At 40.2% G+C, this 21,273-nt stretch overlaps 1 protein-coding gene across 16 annotated transcripts in view; it reads left to right on the top strand.

Moving 5' to 3' along the window:
• Positions 1 to 21,273, top strand: part of LOC123508983 — a 102,885-nt gene that overhangs the window by 78,873 nt on the left and 2,739 nt on the right. For 12 of the 16 annotated variants that reach the window (XM_045263108.1, XM_045263100.1, XM_045263094.1 and 9 more), the window contains 5 exons: positions 3 to 190; positions 840 to 1,028; positions 7,480 to 7,655; positions 8,804 to 9,037; positions 9,581 to 9,745. In XM_045263108.1, coding sequence (XP_045119043.1) covers positions 3 to 190; positions 840 to 1,028; positions 7,480 to 7,655; positions 8,804 to 9,037; positions 9,581 to 9,745 — 952 coding nt within the window. Of the gene's footprint in view, positions 1 to 2; positions 191 to 839; positions 1,029 to 7,479; positions 7,656 to 8,803; positions 9,038 to 9,580; positions 20,666 to 21,273 lie in introns of those variants that run through there. The other 4 variants (XM_045263115.1, XM_045263165.1, XM_045263171.1 and 1 more) reach the window with 4 other exon arrangements.

Genomic DNA, 21,273 nt, shown 5'->3' with positions numbered 1-21,273 from the left:
AGGCAGCACCAGGGAAGAACAGTGCGTCGGAGGTTGAAATAATCAGGTACCAGGTGTTGATCCCGGTGACGGAGGTGCAGGTGCGCGCCTCATCAATGAAAGACATGGACTCTCACTTCTTGTGGGAGCTGATCCACCTCAAGAGTCAACTGCAGAGACGCTCAGAGAAGGTGTACCACTTGTCCAACAGGTGAGAGAACTGAGAGAGTGACTGTGTGTGTGTGTGTGTGTGTGTGTGTGTGTGTGTGTGTGTGTGTGTGTGTGTGTGTGTATTTACCTAGTTATATATTACAGGGTTTGGGTGGGGTTCCTAGTGACCTATCTCCATATCTATTTTTATCCAACTTTTCTTTAAATTTGTGCACACTTTCTGCTTCTACAATCTCTTCACTCAGTCTATTCCAGATATCCACTGTCCTGGTGTGGAAAGCTAAACTTCTTAATGTTCCTCAGACAATGACTTTTCATGATCTTGGAGTGTCCTCATGTTCGTCTATCTCCATCCTCCATCAATCATGCCAAGTCTTGTCTGTCTATCTTTTCCATATGGTTAACTAACTTATTCATCATTATTAAGTCTCTCTCCCATCATTATTAAGTCTCTCTCCCGTATCTTTCAAAATTGGTAGTCCCATTTCCTTCAGTCTTTGTTCATAGGGAAGATCCTGTGTGTGTGTGTGTGTGTGTGTGTGTGTGTGTGTTTTAGGATAGTGTATATGATAAAATGATAGAAATTTAACCACACACATAAAAAGCAGTAACCTAACACCACTACACACACTCACTAACTTACTCACACTCCCTCTCCTACTCTCACTCACACTCACTCACTCTCACAGCACGGCCGAGTTCCGCAATGCATTCCTGAAGACAATCCGACAAATAATCCGGGAGAGTGTGAGAAACATGAACATTCCTGCCAACAAGCCCTCCTCCTCCTCCTCCTCCTCCGCCTCTGGTCTGGGCACGAAGGGATCCACCAACACCCTCCAGCCAGTCCGCTCCGGGGGCAAGAAGAAGACAAACACGTGAGTCTCGGTTCCACTCCGCTTGTCTCTCTCTTTCTCTCTGTGTTTTTTATTGTTTATTTTTTATGCGAGTCTCAGTTCCATGCTGCTTGTTTCTCTCTTTCGATGCTTTTTTATTAATTTTTTTTCTACTTGAGTTTCAGTTCTACTCTGCTTGTTTTTCTCTTTCTCTTAGTGTTTTTTTTATTTATTTTTTTTTTATTTATTTTTTTTTATTTTTTTTTTTTTGGATTTTTTTTTGTCACTTATTTATTCATTTATTCTTTTTTTATTTTTTGGGATTCTGTATTTCTGTTTTCTTATTATTGTTTTTTTTTCTTTTCTAAGTTGTTTTTATTTTTTTCTTATATTTAAATTTTACTCTTCCTTTTTCTTATTTTTTATTTTGATTTCTTCTGTCCATCCATTTCTTATTATAATCTCTGCATGACATACTATTTCTCCTTAATTTCTCCTTATTTTGTGTGTGTATTTTCTACTGATTCACTTATTCATGTATTAATTTTCCCCTTTTTGCTCTTTCCAAATCATTTTCCCGCATGTGTTTCAGAATTATCACCAAAACACTTCCCTTTTTTACATCAATGTCTACTGACCAATCAATCCTTTTTGTGTATTGATTTATCCAACATTCTAGTCACCATTGTTTTGATCACCACTCTTGTTCTTATCTTTTTGTTACTCTTGTATTTTTTTATTGTTTTTGTTGTTCTGTCGAGTCTTTGAGTGCATGTTTTGATCACCCCACCTCCTGCTCCTTCGCATCTGTGGCCGCTGGGGAGACTAACTTACAAACCAAGGAAGGAAAGAAAGATACATACAAAACTTATGGAAACGAGAGTATTTTGTAAACGTTTGTCTCGTGAAAGAATTAAAAAGCAAAGGAAGGAACAAAGATGAAAGGAAGGAAGGAAGGAAAGAAAGATAAACACAAAACTTAATGAAACAAGAATATTTTGGGAACGTTTGTCTCGTGAAAGAATTAAAAAGCAAAGGAAGGAACAAAGATTAAAGGAAGGAAGGAAGGAAAGATACACACAAAACTTACTGAAACAAGAGTATTTTGGGAACGTTTATCTCTTGAAAGAATTAAAGGCAAAGGAAAGAACAAAGATAGAAAAGTTATGCATATGGAGTAATTAGAAGGTAGGAAGGAAGGAAGGAAAAATACACACGAAACTTATTGAAACGAGAACATTTTGGGAACGTTTGTCTCATGAAAGAATGAAAAAGCAAAGGAAGGAAAAAAATTAGACAAGAAACTTATGGAAATGGAGAAATTATGGCAACGTTTTATCTTGGCATGTGAAGAAATGAAAAGGAAAGACAGGAAAAAGAAGAGAAAAAATCATTCTTAGGATTAAAAAGAAAAATAAACAAGGAAAATGTAAAAATCATGAACCTCTTTGAATTTTTTGAGTTTGTGGTACAGTGCTTTGGGGTCCGAAGGGTCTCCAAGCGCACGAGTTTGAATCCTCTCCACGGTCTGAGTGTAGATTGGGCTTCCTCACTCGGGGTAACGATTTCCTAGCGGGTGGGCTTTGAGATAGGTGGTGGCCAAAAAATTACTCCCTATAGCCCATAAGTTCCCGTGAAAAGCCCACATGGTATAAATAAAAAAACTAAAGAAAAAAGAAACATTTGATCTGAGTGAAACATTGGAGGATGAAAATGAGAAGAAAAACAATGCCAGTATTAGAAGACAATACAAATAATAGAGAAATGAAACAAAAGACAATATTCATATTTTTGTAGGTTTAAAGGTCACATAACTGCCCCTACCCCTCATTACCCCTTACCCCTTGACTCCCCTCACTCCTTAAAAAAACACCCATTTTTATCTTAACAGCCTTAAAGATACATAGAAAAATTATTATTATTATTATTATTATTATTGTTATTATTATTATTATCATTATTATTATTATTATTATTATTATTATTATTATTATTATTATTATTATTATTATTATTATTATTATTATTATTATAAGTTACGGAGAAAAACTTGACTTGACTCCGAGATAAAGTTTACTACTACTACTACTATTACTACTACTGCTACTATTACTATGCTGCTGCTGCTACTACTACAACTACTACTACTACTACTACTACTACTACTACTACTACTACTACTACTACTACTACTACTACTACTACTACTACTGCTACTACTACTACTACTGCTTGCTACTACTACTACTACTGCTACTACTACTACTACTCTGCTACTACTACTACTACTACTACTACTACTACTACTACTACTATAAAAATTAAACCATCTGGGCATGTTTTAAAAGTTTCATTGTTATTCATTCTTTTATTCACTTTATTTTTCTGTGTGTGTGAGTTGTAAGGCTGCCACTCTCACACTCTCACACTCTCACTGTCAAGTTAAGGCACCTCCCCCAGCCCCTCTCACAGGACGGAAGGAAGGGAGGAGGAGAGCAGAAAGACAAAACAATAACAGTAAAAGTAATTTGCAATAGATAAAGGTGAAGTATTAATTAAAGCCAGAAAACATTATGGCACTGAAGAAAAAAAAAAAAAAACTTAAATTGATCGATGAAACTTTGAAAAATGACAAACTTTAATGGCAACCCTCACCGTCATGCCCTCGGAACCCCACACCATCTTAGAAAAGCCCTAACCTCTTCAATACCATAGATTTGTTTCCATATTCATTTTGGTGACTATTTGGTGATTTTATACAGCTTCAGAAACTTATGTGGGGGATTGAAATAGTGAAGACTGTGGCTATTAATCTTCTGACCTCCATAGATCTTTCCTAATGTCAATAAAATGGTCTAGTCATGCACATATCTCAAATCAAATCCCTTTCAGTACTGGGACATTTCTAGCTTGAGATTTGTGTTCGATTAGACCATTTTATTGACATTAGCAAGTGTCTATGGAGGTCAGAAGATTAATGGCCACAGTCTTCACTATTTCAACCCTCCCCCTATGAGTTTCTGGAACTGTATAGAATCACCAAATAATAACCAGAAGGAATATGGAGATTCATGTTTTTTTAGGGCATTTTAAGACAGTTTGGCATGTTTTGAGAGCATTTTAAGACAGTTTGGCTATGATAAGACCATTTTACTGACATTAGCAAGTGTCTATGGAGGTGAGAAGATTAATGGTCATAAACTTCACTATTTTAATCCCCAGCAAAAGCTTTATAATCACCAAATAGTAAGCAGAAGGAATATGGAAATGCATCATGGTACTGAAGGGGTACAGAGGAACAACACACACACACTTTGGGGTCAGAAGGTTCCCAAGCTGGTTCAAATCCTGGCCACAGTCTGAAAGTAGGCAAGGCTTCTACTAAGGATAACAGTACCATAACAAAGTGGGTTTTCAGATAGGAGGTGCCCAAAAATTCCTCCTTTAGCCGGTAAATTTCTATGAAAACTCCAATTGTGTAAAATAGAAGAGAAAGAGAAAAAGAAAAGGTGATTGTCATGCCCTAGGGAGCCCACACCAGCCTAGAGAACCCTTAATGTACCCAAGAACACCTCAGGGCTATCTGGTGAACCTCATCTTGCCCTAATCAGTTCTGTCCAACCCCTTGAAGACCAGCCTAGAGAACCCTTAACCCTTTCACTGTGCCACAAAACCATTAACAGCAGCAGGAGCAATGCATGACTTCTTTATAAGCATCTACAAGAAAGAATGGGGATAAAAGTGTAGATTTAGCAATATCTACACAGTTTAAAGATTGGAGGCGGCTGTAGAATAAGTAAAAATGTCTCATGGTGATGAGTTATTTACCTCTTCAGTACTGGGACACATATTTCCCTTGAGATTTGGGTGTGAGTAGACCATTTTATTGAAGTTAGGAAGGGTGTATTGAGGTCAGAAGACTAATAGCCACAGTCTTCACTATTTTAATCTCCATGTAAGTTTCTGAAGCTGTAGAAAATCACTAAATAGTAAGCAGAATATGGAGACTCATGTTTTTTAGGGGCATTTTCAGACAAATTGGTATGTTTTGAGGGTATTTTAAAACAGTTTGGCTATGATAAGGGTCTATGAAGGTCAAAAGTTTAATAGCCAGAGTCTTCACTATTCTAATCCCCATATTAAGTTTCTGAAGCTGTAGCAAATCACCAGAATGAATATGAAAATAGGTCATGCTACTGAAAGGATTAAGGAGAAGTGTAGCAAACGGCAGACAGTGTTAGTGTATCCAAGTACACCTCAAGGCTGTCTGGTGAATATTTTCTTACTCTAATCACATCTGTCTAACCCCTTGAAGACTTGTACCATTGACATTAATGACATACCGGTCATTACTCCAAGAAGCCCATACCAGCCTAGAAAACCTTTAATGTACTCAAGAGAACCTGGAAAATGGGTCTCGTCTTACCCTAGAAAACCCAAATCACTTCTGTCTAACCCCTTGAAGACTTGCACCATTGACTTTAATGATTCACCGGCCAATACTCCAAGAAGCCCATACCAGCCTAGAAAACCTTTAACACACTCGAGAGAACGTCTGGAGAACTCGTCTTACCCTATAAAACTCTAATCAGTTCTGTCCAATCCCTTGAAGACTTGCACCATTGCCTTGTATGACACACTGGTCAATACTCAGAAAAATAGCCTGAACACACAAAATAAAGGGAAATTGTGAGAAAATTGCTTATACTTCGGATTTATGATTGGAAACTTGAATTTTAGCATTCCCGAAAGCTTTAATTGTCTCTTAGAAAGCTTATGATGTAGAAAATACTGAAAATGACTTTACATAGACAAGATAAGGGGAAAATAATGGAGAAATTGCCCTACACTTTATCTTCTGGAAATCTTGGATGAGCTCTTCAAAGTCTTGTGTCGTGGGAAACTTTAATGACACAGAAAATACTTGAAGAAATTACTGTAGATGGACATGAAAAGTGGGAAATCCCTTTATATTTCAACTTTTCCTTAGAGAAAATGGATTCAGTACTCTGGAAAACACTAATCAACTCTGGAAAAGCCTCGGCAGACTTGTACCATTGAAAACATTGATAGAAATAAAAAAAATAACTTTAGAAAATACCTTAGATAAAATAAGAAAAAGAAAATAATGAAAAAAAAGCTTTACACCTTAATTTATCTCAAAAGAACATTAATTCATTGTAGAAATCCCAATTAATTATGAAAAATAAATAAAAAAAAAGTAAAGAAAAACAGAAAAGGTGGAAAATGCAAGACTTAATACCACATCCGTTCCCATTCATATTTTTCTTCAATTTTTTTATCCTCGTAATTTTAAGACTTAGCATTATTACACATTCTCCTTTAGACTATAAGTGATTGAATTAATTCCCTTATATTCTCTTTTTTCTCTGTATATTCCTGGATCACAAAACCCGAAAGGAAGAGAAAGGCGCGGTGAAAGTCATGGCGTTTATAAATCCTTTTTTCTATTTGGCGTTCATCATCGGATCCTTTTATTTTTTTCTTCATCAGGAGGAGGAAGAAAAAAATTAAATGAGTGACCCGTTGGAAAGTTTTTTTGCATAGAAAACGGAGGAGCAGATTGCGGAAGGAACCTTTTCTTCTGTTTTATTATTTTATCTTTTTTTTTTATTTAATTTTTTTTTTATTTATTTATTTATTTCATTATTGTGTTTTTGTTCATTTCATTTCATTCTGTTGTTTTTTGTTGAGTAGAAGGGTCTCTCTCTCTCTCTCTCTCTCTCTCTCTCTCTCTCTCTCTCTCTCTCTCTCTCTCTCTCTCTCTCTCTCTCTCTCTCTCTCTCTCTCTCTCTCTCATGCGTATGTGAGTGTGTATGCATTATCATGTATATGTATATGTATGTATGTACTATGTATTATGTATATGGGTATCTGTAAGAGAGAGAGAGAGAGAGATAGGCAGGCAGGCTTTTCCTTATTTTTCCTTCATTTTCTCTTATTTTTCATTCAACATTCATCATATTTTGTTATTTTGATGTCTTCCTCTTCCTCTTCCTCTTCCTCCTCCTCCTCCTCCTCCTCCTCCTCCTCCTCCTCCTCCTCCTCCTCCTCCTCCTCCTCCTCCTCCTCCTCCTCCTCCTCCTCCTCCTCCTCCTCCTCCTCCTCCTCCTCCTCCTCCTCCTCCTCCTCCTCCTCCTCACGAAAAACAAAAAACCCGCAAGAAAACCATAAACTCGCATCCGTAGAAATAAAAATCGCGAGACGTGATTGCGAACGACTCACCGGAGAATATAAACGCCATGACCAACACGTGCCTTTCTTCTGCCCAGGGTTTGTGATCCTTATAGCCTGACAACAAAACACCCTAGCACTCTGTAAGGGAACTGGCAAACAAGTGGAGCTTATTCCATTTTTGTTGCCAGCTTTTCCTTACATAAAAAATAAAAGAAAAAAAGAAAATATAAAGGAAAACACAAATAAAAAACTGATTTCCTCCTTTACAAAACTGAACCAATGTAAACAACACCAGCAGCCATCAGTCGGCAACCCTGCAAAGACACTCGGCCGGGAATATAGACTATGACAACTTGGAGACTTATGATAATGTGCCAGACTCCCAGCACGACTACCACCACCAGCAACACCAGCCTCACCACACCAACAACAACTTGAGAACCAGGAGCAAGACTGTTTCTGATGCCATGGGTGAGTCTGAGGAGGAGGAGGAGGAGGAGGAGGAGGAGGAGGAGGAGGAGGAAGAGGTGGTGGTGATGACTTGGTGATTTAAAGATTGTTAAGTTTTATATATATATATATATATATATATATATATATATATATATATATATATATATATATATATATATATATATATATATGTGTGTGTGTGTTAATTTCTTTGGTGGTATTTGTGGTGATGACAAATGGTGATGGTGGTGGTGAAGTAGGTGGAGTTTATATGGTGGTGATGAAGTGGATATGGTGGTGATAGTGGCAATGACAGTGAATTTCTTAGTTTAGGAGTAGAAAGTGGGTATTTTTTTAGTAGTGGTGGTGATGATGATGGAAGATGGTGATGGTGGTGGTGAAGGAGGTGGACTTTAGTGGTGGTGATGAAGTGGAGATGATAATAGTGATGATGACAGATAGTGAAGGTGGTGGTGATAACAGGAGGTAGTGAAGGTGGTGGTGATGACAGGAGGTGGTGTTGGTGATGACAGGGGATGGTGGTTGTGGTGGTGATGACAGGAGATAGTGATGGTGGTGGTTAGGTTAGGTTATTGGTGATGTTAGTGATGGTGGTGCAGATTGTGGTGGTGTTGATGGTAATATTTGAAAAAGTTACTATTTATTTAGTTTTTTATATTTTATTTTTTCTTCACATTTTCATTATTAGAAGGAAGATTGTAAGTGGAAAGCAATGTTAAGTTTTGTACATATATTCTAATTAATTCTGATGTTTTTTTCTTCTCAAAAATTGTCTTAGTTTATTTTATAATTTGTTTTGAGAAGAGAAAAGATGAAAAAAAATGATAATAATTTGATCTTTTCTCTTCCTTACTACTCTCTCATTTCCTTCCTCATACTCATCCTGTTCTTCCACCTCTCTCTCTCTCTCTCTCTCTCTCTCTCTCTCTCTCTCTCTCTCTCTCTCTCTCTCTCTCTCTCTCTCTCTCTCTCTCTCCTCCACACTTTCCCTCCACTTTTCCTCCACATCTTCAAAAAATTTCCCCTCTGCCTCTCCCTGTCCTCCAATACCCAACACTCTACATCTACCTTTCCTCCATATTCTCTCAAACTTTTCCCTCCACTCCTCCACCTCCTCCACCTTTCCTCCACCTCTCCGCACACAGACGAACTCAGTGACTCCACCACGAAGAGTGACGGGGGGAAGGAGGAGGCGGGCACCAGGTCGGAGGGAGAGGACGAGGTGATGGAGACCAAGAAGAAAGCCACACTGGGCCGCACTCCCAACCACCTCTCCCTCTCCACCACCTCTACCCTCTCCACGGGCTCCACCGGCTCCATGGCCAAGCTCATCCAGGCCTCCAACCAACCCTCCCAGTACCAGCCTACTCGCACACTGGGTGAGAGAAAGAGAGAGAGAGAAATGTTAATGGAATGAGTGTCTGGTAGGTTGAGAGAGAGAGAGAGAGAGAGAGAGAGAGAGAGAGAGAGCCCTTGAACTATTGAAAGTGAGGGAATGATTTGCGCACACACACATACACACGCCCGGTAGCTCAGTGGTTAGAGCATTGGCTTCACAAGCCAGAGGACCGGGGTTCAATTCCCCGGCCGGGTGGAGATATTTGGGTGTGTCTCCTTTCACGTGTAGCCCCTGTTCACCTAGCAGTGAGTAGGTATGGGATGTAAATCGAGGAGTTGTGACCTTGTTGTCCCGGTGTGTGGTGTGTGCCTGGTCTCAGGCCTATCCCAAGATCGGAAATAATGAGCTCTGAGCACGTTCCATAGGGTAATGTCTGGCTGTCTCGTCAGAGACTGCAGCAGATCAAACAGTGAAACACACACACATACACACACACACACATATACACACACACACACATATACACACACACACACACACACACCACCACCACCACCACCATAACACCTCCTTTTGGTTGCAGGATCTCCTGTGTGGAAGCCGAGGGACGTGTTTGCATCAGGCGGGGGTGGGGGCGGGGGCGGCGGCCAATCCCAGACCCTGCCGCGGCCTGGGAAGAGCGGTGGGGGCCGGGAGGACCACTTCCTGGTGTATGAGGAGTATGGCGGGAACATTTACACCAGCAGCAGTAAGAAGGACATGGGCTCCACTAAGACGTTGCATTGTTGAGACAGTGACTCCCCCCGCCGCCTTCTCTCTCCCTGCTACTACTACTCCTCTGATTCTAACTCATCTCCCACTCCTCCCTCATCTCCCGGCTCCTCCCCCTCCCCGCCTCTCCTCATCTCCATCCTCACCACTCCGCCAGTCACTCCCTCCAGTGATTTTGATTATGCCACTGATGATGAGGATGCTACTACTGCTACTACTACTACTACTGCTGCTACTACTACTACTGTTACTACTACTATTGCTACTACTACTACTGTTACTAGTACTACTACTACTGCTGATGCTGATAGTTTTGATTCAATGCAGTGTGATGTTGTTGTTGTTGAAATTAATAGTGACACTAACACATGTACTACTACTACCACTACTACTGGTGTTGCTACTACTACCACCACCACTACTACCACAGACACGGATACTGACCACACTACCACTACAACAACTACTACTGCTACCACTTCAACATTACCAACCATTTCTATCTCTGACTCTTCCTGTTATGTTTCCTCTTCCAGTCCTCCTCACTCCCCTTCTAGCCCTCCTCAGTCCCCTGCCAGCCCCACCAGCCCTCCAGCCTCCCCTTCCAGCCCCTCTCTACCTTCCTCCAGCCCTCCTGTCTCTCCTAACACACTGTCTGAAACTATAACTTTCCCTCTAACTGCTGATTCTGACACAGACACTTCAGACCTCGCCACCAGTGCATCTATAACTGTCATTGACATTTCCAGACCCACCGACACCCCGCCTGCCACTCCTGACATCCCCGCTGACATCATCTCCTCCCCCAGCACGCTCCTAACTCTCTCCTATACTTCGACTGTTAATAACTCCACTGCTACTTATGTGGATACCTACTTTCCTGCCAGCTCTCTACCACTGCCCTCACTAACTCCACTACTACTGCTGCTACCGCCACTTGCTTTGCTCCTAGCCCCCCTAACACTGCTGCCACTCTCCATCGCACTCCTAACCTTGCTGTTAGGGGTGTTGCTGCTGCTGCTACTCCCTCTCACACCTCTCTCATTGCTCCTAACTCCAGTGGCTCTCATCCAAGTGACACTTAAGTTGTTGCTGTTTAGACTAACTTTGCTTCCCATGTCTCTAACTCTTCTTGTGCTTCTCCTCATGCCTATAACTCTCCTCCCTGTGTCCCTAACGTTCCTAACCTTCATGCTGGGTCTCCTTATCCTCTCCCTCACCCCCCTAACTCCTGTGACACTGTTCCTAATACTGGTCATCCTGCTACCACTGCTACTGCTGCTACTGCTCCCTATCACCCTGCTCCCTCCTGCTCTGACTCCTGCTACTGCTGCTACTGATGCTGCTGCCACTACCACTGCTACTACCACCACTACGACTACCATCACCACTACAACTACTACTTCAAAGATGCACTGATGGTTTTCTTGCTACATATACACACACAGACATCAGTAGCAACACCAAATTGTTACTAACTCAATGTAAACCTTGGCATGTACACACGAATGCACACACACACACACTTAAGATACACACACAGTTAGGTTTGTGTGTGTGTGTGTGTGTGTGCATGTGTGTGTGTAGTTTGGGGTGTACATGTAGTGTATGTGTACTAGTGTACGTGTAGACTAACAAAACGCGCACATGAATCTCAACGTACATACAATGCGGGGGAAACTAAATGATTGATGATAAAAGATACTTACACGAACTTTTAACGCACATGATGTAGACTTTTGATAAAACGTACATGGGTGATGTGGACATGCTTACGTACACACACACATACACACTCACAAACACGCGCACACAACCAGAAACACACACATGACTATTGTATGTGTGTTTAAGGCTGTGTGTGTGTTTATGTATGTGTGTGTATATGAAGTGGAATGACTTTTTTCCACATGAGTGTATTTAATTAATATTGTAGTGGAGTGGAGACATACAATCACACAGTCACTCCACTAAACTGTATGGCTGGTGGAGTGACTAAAACAGCCATTCCACTCAACTGTATAGAGAAATGGCATGAGGAAGAGAGAGAGATAGTCATACAATCATACAGTCACTCCAGTACAGTCATTCAGTCACTCCACTTCACTAACTGGTGGAAGGATTAATAGAGTCATTCCACTTAATTGTATCTTGTCTGAAGTGAAAGGGAATAATTGTACAGTCATTCCACTTAACTGTACAAGAAGTGGAATGAACAAGTTAGTCAGAAATGAAGTAAAAATTGTAGTCATTCCACTTAACTGTATAATAAGTGGAATGAAAGCAGTGGAAGGGAAAAAATGCACAGGTGGAATGAATGAAAGAAAACGTGTACCACATTCATTCCACAAACCGACTGGACTCCACCAAACAGTGACAAAAGGAATGAGTGGAGTGAAGGACCTGCAAACCACACTCCACTCTCACTCCACTCTCACTCCACTCACTCACCGTTGCATTGAGGAGAGAGAGGGAGTGAGTGGCAAGACAAACCGATGATGAATAAGAAGTGAGTGAATGATAAAAAACTGAACTTTGAACCTATACATTGTTGCAAGAGATAATCATGAATAATAATAATGAATAATAAATAATAATAATAATAATCATCACCATTACCTTGTTGAGGAAAAATGAATAATGAATGCATAAACTTTAAAAAAAAACTCCCGATGAATTAGAAAAAGTGAAAAAAAAAAAACGATGCTGGGATGAAAAAAAGAGAGAGAGAGAGAGAGAGAGAGAGAGAGAGAGAGAAGAATGATTGAGTGAGTGAGTGAAGAAGTCAAGTTAATTTAAAAGGTCAGGTTGATAAAAGTTAATTATTTGACTCGGCTACTATTCAGTAAAGCACAAATTTCTCCAGTTCTGGTTCAAAGAAGACTAAAGTAATGAATTTGGAGGTCACACCAGGTCAGATCATCCATGAATTTCCCTGTTCTAGTAAAAAAAAAGCACAAACAAAAGGAAAGAGCAAAGAAGTGTGATTTGCTTGAGTCAGGTCATGTTTAGGCAAGTTAGGTCACATAGCACTGACCTGACCACAAAACTGACCTGGAACACATTAACAGAACTATCACTCTGACCAGTTCTAGTTGGGAGGACAGACCTAAAACAAGTGAATTTAGCAAGCCAGGTCAAGCAAGCCAGGTCAGCCGAGGTCACACTGAACTGACTAGGAGAGATAGAGAGCAATTTATCCCTAATTCTGGTAAAAAAAAAAAAAAAAAAAAAGTAAGAATAATTGATAAGTCGGGTCAAGGTAAAGCAAGTGGTGAGGTGAGGTCAGGTCAGATCGTGCGAGTTGACCGGGTAGGAGAGTCGAAGAAAGCGTCTGTTTTTCCAGTTCTCGGGAGTGTTTCTATCATACTGTTGCAATACTGGTAAATGTAGCGTGTAGGTTTTATTTGTGTTGTCCTTTTAAATCTAGGTAGATATTAGCCAAGGCAGGAAGTCAGGCAGTCAGTGAGTCAGTCAGGCAGTCAGTAAATCAGTTGGTTTGTGCATCAGTCAGTCAGTTGATCAGGGTCGCCTTACTTTGCTGGGTTACTGAGAGAGAGAGAGAGAGAGAGAGGAAAGATTATTTTTTAAGTGTTTTGAAATTGTTTAAATGAAATGAAATGAAAGGAAAAATTATGAAAGTGAATTTTGAAGGATTGAGAAAAGAAAGAGATGATGGTGAAGGAAATAGATGATAACAGAAATGAACTGAAAAATGTGAATTATGCAAGAATGAAGGAAAAGGGTGAAGAAAACTGTTGATGAAAAGGGAAGAGAGAAAATACACTTTACCAAACAAAGAAGAGAAAAAAGAGAAGACAAAGTGAATGTTATTTAATTCTTTGTTTAAATTGTTCGTATATCTGTGCGTGTGTTTGTCTGTTACCCAAGAAAGCCGAGACCGGACAGATTGCAAGTGGATGTTTAGCAGAGTGGAAGAAGTGGAAGGAAGGAAGGAAGGAATAGTGGATGGGACTCTCAAACAAGTGCAAGTGAAAAATAGAACAACATGAAACCAAAAACTCTGGAAAAAGATCAAGAAAATAAAGAAAAAGGAGAATTATGGAAAAAGTGGATTGATTTTAATAAGTGGCAACCCAGTGAGGTACAGGTGGAACCCTTGGTGGAGTGATGACTTAGTGGAATAAAACCAGTATTATAAAGAAATAAGATAGAGTGAGAGAGAGAGAGAGAGAGAGAGAGAGAGAGAGAGAGAGACTAAGAGAGAGAGAGAGAAAGAGAGAGAGAGAGGTGTTTTCAATGCGTGATTTGAAAGGATGTTTTTATACGAAGAACTTTGAAGGTGACGAGGTGAATATGAGATGTCATGTTACCATTGTTGATTGCCCGTGTGAGAGCAGGTGCCATTACTACCACCACCACCACCACCACCACTACTGTTATTGTTAGTATGTTACATCTAACACTGGTTACAATATTACTATTATTATTACCAGTACAGTGAAAACATTATAAACAGCAAACACTTTATTTACTACTACTACTACTACTACTACTACTACTACTACTACTACTACTACTACTACTACTACTACTACTATTCCTACTACCACAAACACCACAATAACACACACAACAACAATTTGAATCACTGCCACCACCACCTTCACTACCACAAACACACACACACACACACACATACACACACCTGTCATTATCAGAGGAGCTTGGAAATTAGTATGACACCTGCTCTTGGGCACCTCCCCACACCAGATCCCCACCCACCCCCATGCCCCCTCCCCCTGTCCCTCCCGTGAAATGTCACTTGGAAATACTAGTAATAATAATAAAGAGGATAATAAGAGTAAATAAGATAATGTCTTTTGAAGGTTTATATTATATTTTTTGCGCGCGCGTGTCGAGTGTTACGTATAAATAAATAAAAAAAAATAATAATAAGATAAAATACAATAGGTGATATACGTAGGTGGTGAAAAGAAAAAAAAAACAAAGAAAAGAATAAAAAAAATAAATTATCCATTATAAATAAAATATATACATACATACGTACATACATACATACATATAAATATATATATATATACATATATAATTATTATCGCCGCTATGCTAGTCTCTTCTCTCTCTCTATTCTCAATTTTAAGACAATTTTTTCCTTTACTCCCTCAAATGTTTAAAAAATATAAAAAAAGTGAAATGAAACCGGAAAACTTGTAATTATAACCAATTTATCGCACTGAAATGTTGTTGTTGTTGTTATTATTATTATTATTATTATTATTATTATTATTATTATTATTATTATTATTATTATTATTACTACTACTAAGACTATTGCTGTTACTATTTTCATCTACTTTACTATTGCTATTTTGTTATTTAGGTATGTTTTTTGTTTATTTGTTACTTTTATTGTTTTTATCCGTTTATCACTCATTATCATTATTATGATTGTTATTTAATTTCTACACTATCCATCTCCCAGTTTCATCTCTTTGGGCATTATCTTTATTCATTGTCATTCACTCACTATATTTATCCATTCTTCCATCAGTTATTCATCTATTTATCAACTTTTTAACTCATTCCATTCATCCATTCATCTTTTCCTATCCACTCCATTTATTTATCCTGTCATTTCATTCACCTACTTTTCATTTATTAATCTGTTATTCATTTGTATAATTTTTCCAGTCAGTCAGTCAGGCAGTCAGACAGTCATTCAGTTAGCCAATCAGTCAGTTATTTAGTTAGACAGTCAATCAGTGAGTCATTTAGTCAGGGAGTCAGTCAATCAGTTAGTTATGCAGTCAGCCAATCATTTAGCCAGTCATTCAGTCAGTCAGTCAATCATTTAGTCAGTCAGTCAGTCAATCATTCAGTCAGTTAGTCAGCCAGTCAGTCAATCATTCAGTCAGTCAATCAGTTAGCCAGTCAGTCAGTCAATCATTTAGCCATCCAGTCAATCAGCCTGTCAGTCAGTCATTCAGTCTGTCAGCCTGTCACCATCAGAGTCAAGGTTCTGTGTCTCTGTTTATGCATCAGGTTACAAGTTTCATCAATCTCTCGCAATGACATATTCTGTGTCTCTCGGCATTCAAGTTGGCATTTTTTATCTGTTTTTTTGCATTTACACATTTCAAGTTTGTTCGTGTGTTTGTGTTCACCATTGAGCTAAGATACTGTCTCTCTCTGTCCATCTATTAAAATTAAAAGTTTGTTTATCTTCTGTCTCTCCATATTCAAATTTCTTAAGTCGCTCACCTTAAAATTGTCTCTCCATTCGTACATACAAGTAATAAGATACTGCCTCTCTCTGTCCTCATATTGAAGTTTGATAGTCTTTTCTCTCCATATTCAAATTTCTTAAGTCTCTCATCTTCAAACTGTCTCTTCATCAGTCTCTCGTTTGATATGTTATCGATCTCTCCCATTGTTAAGTCTCGCATTCACGTTCAAACATTGTCCCTCCGCTTGTGTCTTCAGGTTCTAAGTCTGTCAGTCTCTCGTCTATCATTTCATCTATTTCTCCTCGCATTCTCATTGCAATATTGTCTCTCTCAGTTTGTGTCTTGAAGTTATGTCAGTTTTTTGTGTAATATTTTATCTATTTCTCCTCGCATTCTCATTGAAATATTGTGTCTCGGTTCACATACTCAAGTTTTGACAATTTTGTGTAATAACTTGCCTGCCTATACACATTCTCATTACAATATTGTCTCTCTCAGTTCATGTATTTATGTTATGTCAGTTTTCCATGTGATGTTTAATCTATTTTTTCTCACATTCTCGTTAAAATAACGTCTCGGTTCACATACTCAAAGTTTTGGCAGTTTTGTGTGATACTTTGCCTGCCTCTACACGTCAAGTCTCTCCATGACAGACAAGCATTTCTCATCATTTTATCTCTATAGTTGCCAAAAAAACCCTAAGTAAACCCCATGATATTGAACCAGTGCCAAAAAAAAGCAAGGGAAATGATAATAATGATAATAATAATAATAATACAAGTTTGCTATTCCTACATAGTCTTGCATTCCTTATTATTATTATGACCTCCACAGTTCATTCATCCATAGGCTTCTTATTCAACATATTATACATAGTGAAACTCAAACTATTGTAAAAAATCTCTGAAAATGTTTAAAAAAAAATCTTAACCTAACCTTACAGTTTTTTCCAAATGTTTTTGTGTTAACTGGCTTCAAATTTGTATCCTCCCTGCTTTAGTCCTCCTCCTCCTCCTCTCCCTCCTCCTCCTCCTCCTCCTCCTCCTCCTCCTCCTCCTCCTCCTCCTCCTCCTCCTCCTCCTCCCTTAGCTCCCATAAACCATGTCTGTGCTCAAAATTGTACTGTTTTTTAGAAGTGTGAGTGAGAGTGAGAGTGAGAGCGAGTGAGAGTAATTTGAAATAGTTCCTAAGGTTTTTTGGAAAATTATCTTGCTTGTTTATATAATTCTAGTGCCACTCTGCTGCCGCCGCTGCCAAAAGTAATAATAATGATGATAATGATAATAAAAACGGTATTAATAATTCTTGCATGAAGCTTCCTACTCCTCCTCCTTCCTCCCTTCTTCCCTTCTACCCTTCCTCCTCCTCCTCCTCCTCCTCCTCCTCCTCCTCCTCCTCCTCCTCCTCCTCCTCCTCCTCCTCCTCCTCCTCCTCCTCCTCCTCCTTAGAGAAGAAAATAATGATGGTGCTGAATGTTTGGGGAATAATGATAATAAAATGTTTAGCTGCATGATTGACGAGGTAAAAAATTTATTAAACAGAAGAAGTGGGAACTTGATCCACCCCTTCAAGAACAACCCCTCCTCTTCCCCACCTTCCTCGCTTCCCACACGCCGCCCTGTCACCCCCTTTCGCCCCCATAACCCCTACTACTGTCTTATTAATGCGCCCCCCTCAATAAAAAGATCGCCTGCAAAATACTCCCCCCATTTTGTCTTGTGATGTTTTGATTGCTTGAAATCATATACAAATAGAAAAATATGGAGTTATGATGGTTTCCATTCCGTACACTCATAGACATTTGCGCGTGCGTGTGTGTGTACAGTTTTCTGTGTGTGTGTGTGGCGGTGTACATGTGCATTTTCTGCTGACTTGTTTGCGTACACATAAGCTCTCCTCCCTCCCCAGTTCTCTAAAGAATGTGCACACACTCTGGGTAATAAATGTAGTGTGTGTAGGAATATCCGATAATGATGTGAAGAAATGAGTTTTGGATCTGAGCGTTACTGTGATGATGGTGATAATGATGGTGATGTTACAAAGAGAGCTATACACAGTCCCTCCCTTCTTCCCTCAAGCTAAAGTGTAAAAGTGTGCGTTGGATGAGGTTGGTCAGGTTTCTTTAAGCTCTGCGTTCCAATAATGATGATAAACAGTTCGGGTCTTCGCTGGAATGCCTTCCTTTGACACATGCGTATGAGTTCCATGACTGTTATTCTTTGCTGTTGGCTGTTATCACTCTGGAAATTAGTGAATATTTGCTGCAAATTAAAGAAAAATCACAAAAAACATTAGGATTATTTGTTGGTCAGACAGCCAAGTTATTTTAAGGTCGTTACTAATCTAACCTAACCTAAGTCTACAGTGAATGAAGGTCAAGATATCTTTGCTGACCTAACCAAGCTGTTGTCGGGTCAAGGTTAGGTCAGATTAAGGCAATTTACCTCATCCTACCCCAACTAACTTTATCCTAGCTCAGTTTAGGTTAGGTTATCATAATTCGACCTAACCTAATCTCATTCATTTCAGGTCAAGTTAGGTCAGGTTAGGTCAGCGTAACTTGACCTTAATGCAGAATGTGTGGCGGGTCTGTCACTCAAATAGTCAGAAGTTGTGGTTTGCTTTGAAATTTTGCTTGTAAGTAGTTGAGGTGGACAGCTGGTCATGTTTTTGTGTAAGTAATAAGTAAGTTTTAAGTAATATCTACACCTCCTACCCCTTCCCCCCTCGCCGCCGCCACACCCTGTCGGTCACCACCCACACCCCTTCCTCTCCTCTCTCGCTTCACGCTAACTAGTTTTCTCTCCGCAATCTTCATATTTTTGTATCAAACTTGCGAAACTTGAAAAAAATAATGATGATAATAATAATCCTTAGGACGAATATTTAATGACCCCTCGTGTGTTAGGCAACTGTTGAATAATGACGATGAATAATGATGATGATTTATACATACGCTGATTTCGTTTTGGCCCTCGTAGTGACGGACATGCTGACGAAACATAATATGATGATGATGATGATGATAATTACTGTAGTTCATTAAGCCTGTGTCATTTCTACACGCTGAGTCTGAAATGTAATTAGATAAGTAATGATTTATCTCATGAGGGGGGCAGGGGTGGCAATGGGGGGCGAGGCAGGGAGGCTGTGCGTGCGCGTGTTATGCTTTCAGTGATGTGTACATGAGTGACACGCTGGAGAGAGGGAGAGGGAGAGATGGGGGATGTTGTTTGTGCATGTGTGAATGTGCGTATGTATGTGTGTGTGTTGCACCTTCCCTCTCCAGTCCCTTCTGCACCCTCTCCCTCCCTCCCTCCCTCTCTCAGCTCTCTCTCCCTTCTCTCCCTCCCTCTCCCCTTCCTGCCGTGCATAGGGAGCCGTACGTAGCCAGTCATTGTTAACCTCTCGATGCGTGTCTCGTAATAACAACAAGTGTGTACATTTCTTTGTGTGTTGTTTAGACGTTGTCTGCGCGCGCCGCCGCCGCCGCCACTGCCGCGCCGCCACCCGAGGCGTGCGTGTGCCGCGGGTTCCTCCCTGTCCTTCACAATGGCTCAATTTCATACGGTAGAGACATCGAATAGCGCTCTAGTTTTTTCCCGGCCCGGGGAGTCACCCCTACCGAGTCACCCATCCCACAGCCCCACCCTCATGCCCTCCACCCCCCACGCCCCCTTCCTCTCCCCCAGGCCGGCCGTTGCATCACCGCCAGTATTATTAACCTGTAATGGGCGAGGCCAGCACGTGGCGCCCCCTTCTGTCCACCCCCCCTTCCCCCACTGCCCCATTCTCTGTGTGCTTGACCCCTTCTCTCCCATCCAGAAGTGTTGACACCCCTCCTCTCTCCCCTTAATAGATCTTAGGTGTACTGGCCCCTCTCCCTCCCTCCCTCTCCCTCTCCCCTCCCCTCCCCTGTTTGAGGCGCTGACATCAAAATTGTTGACTCTAGAAATGTTATTACAATTTTCTATGGCCCCCTTTCCCCTCCCCTCTTAAGAGTGTTACTGTGCCCCTCCCCTCACCCGCCCCACGGAGGCCCTGGGGCGCAGCACCACAAGGGGGGGCGGGGTAAGCTTGACCCCACAACCCCCTACCCACAATTCCCTCCCTCCTGGCTTCTATAACCTGTTAATCTTATTTATGGCCACCACCACCACCAACCCCAACCTGCAGCGGTGGTGGTGGTGGTGGTGGTGGTGATGGTGAGGTCAGCGAGGCGAGGGCATGACACGACCGCTGGTGTTAGGTTAGGTCAGGTCAGCCCGCCCCTCCTCTTACCTCCTTCCCCACAATACTAGGTCATCCCTCCCCTTCCCTCCCCCCACGTGGCTCAAGCCGACTTAGTGTTTTAAATCTCGGTTCTTTCTCCCAAATTTTAAAAACCGCAGTTAATCTATTAATAGTTTGCTTAATGTCTGATAATAAATAAATAAATAAAAATACTTGAACTTTATAATAAATAGGAAGAAAAAGATGAAGAAGAAGAAGAAGAAGAAGCTACATCTTGAAAAGTTTGAGTACTGACGTGAATAATGGAAATAAATATACAATAACAAACAAACATAACAAAAAAACAGAATAAAATAGACTAAAAAAAAGGGTTATATTGTATGATAGGAATGTATACATACAGAACTCAACTATGTATTGTGTTGATATCATTAAACTATTTATACAATGCACTGGCTATCTTGTCACTAACCATACTAACACCACCACCACCACCATCACTGTATCACTCACTGCTGTGCCTCTAACCCAGTACTAACACTGTTGTCACTATCTCTATTCATCACTGTTATCACCAATTAAATGCTAACACTATCTTCACTATCATTTACATCTGTCATCATCACCACCACCACCACCACCACTACCTAGCACTATCATTATCACTATATAATTGTCACCTGTTTTGCCATCATCACCTCCCAACACTATCATCACCACCAGTAGTCACTCACACACCTTACCAAGACTCTCACTATAATTAATCTCACCTGTCACTATCACCACATCACTAGTAGTCACTCACCACCACCACCACCACCACCACCTTCACTGTATGATATGTATAAGTATGATTGTCTTAAGGTTTATGCTTCTTGTATATGTATATTATTCTGTGTTATAAGTACAAGTTGATAAAACAGTGTATACATTTGAGACTGATCAAAAGGTATACATTCATACATACATACATACAGACAGACAGACAGACAGTATCTATTGGTGCTGCATACAATAACTTACATGTTTATTCCAGTGTTTTAGCAGAGATAGTCACTGT

The sequence above is a fragment of the Portunus trituberculatus genome, chromosome 3 (genome assembly GCF_017591435.1).
Source record: "Portunus trituberculatus isolate SZX2019 chromosome 3, ASM1759143v1, whole genome shotgun sequence".
Lineage (NCBI taxonomy): Eukaryota > Metazoa > Arthropoda > Malacostraca > Decapoda > Portunidae > Portunus > Portunus trituberculatus.
The sequence above is the reverse complement of the archived record's forward strand: the minus strand, read 5'-3'. Positions and strand labels throughout refer to the sequence as shown.